The sequence below is a fragment of the Monoraphidium neglectum genome, assembly GCF_000611645.1.
Source record: "Monoraphidium neglectum strain SAG 48.87 unplaced genomic scaffold scaffold00603, whole genome shotgun sequence".
NCBI lineage: Eukaryota > Viridiplantae > Chlorophyta > Chlorophyceae > Sphaeropleales > Selenastraceae > Monoraphidium > Monoraphidium neglectum.
In genome coordinates this window covers 870-4,539 of record NW_014013025.1, presented here as the reverse complement: position 1 = coordinate 4,539, position 3,670 = coordinate 870, and the positions used below count along the sequence as shown (strand labels likewise).

General features: G+C 57.2%; 1 protein-coding gene across 1 annotated transcript; it reads right to left on the bottom strand.

Annotated features, from left to right (window-relative positions):
• Positions 1 to 1,043: 1,043 nt before the first annotated feature.
• On the bottom strand, positions 1,044 to 2,114 carry MNEG_4370 (hypothetical protein; the record flags this gene model as incomplete). The annotated part of the gene is made up of 2 exons (XM_014047150.1): positions 1,044 to 1,646; positions 1,950 to 2,114. The coding sequence occupies 2 exons, from the start codon at positions 2,112 to 2,114 to the stop codon at positions 1,044 to 1,046; spliced, it is 768 nt and encodes a 255-aa protein (XP_013902604.1).
• Between the last annotated feature and the right edge of the window lie 1,556 nt (positions 2,115 to 3,670).

Below are 3,670 nucleotides of genomic sequence, written 5' to 3'. Positions count from 1 at the left end.
GCCCCCTTTGAAGGTAGGGGTCATACGCACACTCGTGCTAATGTGCTGCCGTCACGTGTGTCCAACACAAACTTCTACTGACACGCGCACCCTTCACAACCCAACCCTGGATGGTATTGGACGAAGAAGAGGGCGACGGCGTGATCATGCTGATGTGCAGGACGGCCCAGCTACAACATCAGCTGTCTGCATCATCACGACGGGCCTGCGCCCTGTGGCCTTGCACAGGCAGCCCGCATCCCAGTCGGGTGAGGTGAGCTGCACGCCACCAGTCGCTGTGTTGGCGATGGCCGTGGCGGCGGTGTTTGCCAGGTTGCACGAGCTGATGCTTGTGAACTTGCTGTTGCCGCACGTTGCCACGATGGTGTTCAAGCGCCCAACGGAGAAGCCACGGGCTGACTCAAACTCAACCGAGAGTGTGTTAGTGTTGTTGACAGCTGCTGGGCCCAAGCACGACACAGTTGCAAATCCAGCGTTCTGGGTCTGAGGGACACAGCGCAAGGGATTCTTCTTTGTCGGCTTGAGCGCGCACACCTGGGAAGAGAGCGAGTGTACCCGGAGGGCGGGGGGGAGGGGGATTATTGCCACACGTCAAAAGAAAATGACGGTGGGGAGTTGGCGTGCGGCCTGACATGTAACGGCGAGCAACCCACACTGGAAACTGCCCTAGTAATTATGCAAACCGCTGTCACCAGGCACGTGCCGCCGTCTACAAAGCCACAACCCTCATGTCTTGCTACACCACCCCACACCTTTGTGGCCAGACCAGCGGTAAAGGGATAGCTTGCAGGAAGGTGGGCGGCACTGCTTTGCGCATTGACCTTGGTTGTCCTATTGGTTGAAGGCGGCACGTGCAAGAGACTATCAGCAAGCCGAGAGGCTTGGCCACATATCTTTCACTTTCCGCAAGCACGAGCTGCTGCAACTGCATTGAAGAAACATGACGTTGCCCCAATCTCCTGTGCCATCCAGCACAAAGCATCATGACATTCCACCCCGCTCACTCAAACGCCCACAACCTTAAAGCAGACATACCCCACAACTCACATTGCCGACTTGACATACTCTCGCAGGTTGAGGCACTTGCACTTGGACAGCTTCTTCAGCTGGTTCATCGTCTTGCCCACATTGACGAGCTTGCAAGTGGGCGCGTTGCCCTTCGGCGGTTCCCGCTGCTTGGGGCTAACGCAGCACGCCTGGAACACAGCCTTTTGGGGTTGCACCACAGCCAGCAGCTTGCGCCCGCCGCTGCCCTGGTCTGCGTCAACGTCTTCATCCGTAAGCACCTCGTCGCCGTCCGCACCTTGCACCTCCCCGTCAAAGAAGACAGTCGCCGCCCTGGTGGTGGGGTTGCGGATGACAATGTAGCCGCCGACAGTGCCGGTTGGCACGACACATTTCTTGGCTACCAGAATTGCAGGGGTGCACTGGAGGTTGACCGTCGCACAGCCGTCCACCACCTTCAAGGAGCCAAAATTGGTGCTGCTGCACAGTGGCCCAAGAAGGGGCGACGAGCACAGCCCAGCTGATGGCTGAGCGCCGCCGACGTCACGGGGTGAGTTGATGGCTCCAAGGAGGCTGGATACGGCCGAGGATGAGGTACTGGCCACGTTGGTGGCAAACGTGACGAGCACCTTGTTGTTGTCCTGGAACAAGCAGCGCAGATGATTGGGAGAGGGAGAAGACGGTTATAACTGCTGGGCAGCCCACGGGCGTAGCCATAAGAACGGATGTGCGGCTACACCATCCTGTCCATCCCCAGCGCATGAACATGTGAAGACTCAGCGCAGGTCCGGCCTGGGAACCATAGCCTGCGCCACTGAAGCCCCGAATGTTTTGATTGTAGGTCCTAGGGATACAAAAAACGACTGCTACCCCCTGCTCCCTTCTCCTTCTGTGCTTCCATCAAATAGTAGATGGAATGCATCCAGACCACGCCTGCGACTCACGATGAATTCGCACTTTACTGCCATCAAGTTCACTGAAGTGATGCCGGGTCCCGCCCGCAGCTTCTCCGCAAACCCATCAGCAAGCGCAGTCAGTTTTGTGACATCCGCGGGGCACGCCGCGGCAGTAACCGTGGCCTTGTCGGTGGTGCTGAGGACGAGCCGCATGTTGACCTCCGTGCCTGCTGTGCTGATCGTGCTGGGAGGCTCAACTTGCAGCGTCACACTTGCTGTTGAGGTCCGCAGGGAGTAGCCGTTGCTGACCGTGTAGTTGAAGATGACGGGCCCTGAAAAACCCCTGTCGCCAAAACATGTGACAAACAGTCGCGGGTGGCGAGGCATTGCAAGTTGGCTACAGCTTTTTTTCGGGGGGGGGGGGGGGCGATCACATATACCTGTCTGAGCAGCGAGGGCAGCCAAGGTCAAGGCAAGGTGCAGCCTGTGATCCCCAGCGCGGCCGAACCTGCACCATGGTATGTAACGCCCAGCTGCAAAGTATCCCCCTTCCATGAAAATGTGATGATGCAACCGTAAATGTACTTCCCACCGACTGCTTCGTCCGCCGATTCACTGACAAACCGCTCACCATGGTGGCATGTACTCAAATGAACCGTTGCGCTGGAGGGTGAGGTTGCCAATTGTTGCTGCAGACCAACCCACCACCCGGAGTATGGTGCCCGGGCTCAAATTGTTGTCATTGGACATCACGCCTGGCCCGTCTGAGGTGCAAGCAGCACCATTGGGGCAAGTGAAGACGTCATTTACTGCCACTGGTGCAGGAGGTGCCGGGCCGGAGACAGAAATTGTCACGGGAACGGTGAACGTGCTGGTGCCATTGCTGTAGGTCACTTTGACGGTGAAGTTGCCCGCAAAACCACTGCAGTTGGGTGAAGCAAGCAAGGGTTGGATTACCAGAGGAGGTTTGCTGTCACGGGTACACAACCAAGCTAACAGGACTTGCGTTCCCCCCCTCAACCTGGTTGTGCAGGGCTGCAGACTGTCTTGAATGCATGTAACAACCAGTGTGTTTTCCCTGCTCTGTGATGGCGCCCCACTCACATAACTGCAGTGTAGACAAAGGATCCATCAGGCTGCACATCCAAAGTACCAACCGCAGGCGAAGGCGCGTCCACATTGACAACAGTCAGTGTGTTATTGTAAGGGTTGGGCACGACCGCCAGCAACCCAGGGCCGGCATCGTAGCAGATGGCGTCTCGCGGACAGACAAGGATACCGTTGTCCAGGGCCGGTTGAAGGGGTGTAGTGCAGATGGTGCCTGTGAAGCCTGTTCCTGTGCAATTGCACGTGCTGGTTCCAACGCCGCTGCGCACACACCTTCCGCCATTGGCGCACGCCGGGCTGCAAGCTGCGGTGCAGAAAAGGAGGAAAACGACGGCACAGCAGGGGTACCTCGGGGGTGTCTGATGGGCAGGCTTGACTGCTGTTGGGCCAAGGGCAGCTGCACGGCTGGTTCGGAATAACGCCACTGCCAGCGTGCGCGGCTGCAAGGCCAGAGCTGAAAGCGATGGACTGAGATCATCCAGCAAATGACAGAAGTTATGATTATCACCACAAGCTCGTGCCTGATGGCAAACGCAAAACATTGTTAAAACACCCCATGGTGTGTAGTTCTACTTGAATTATGGAGTTATTGTAAAATATACTTCCACAAGGTATGTGATGCCAAGCAATGGGGGAGGGGGGGTGCTTACGACAAGTGTTTG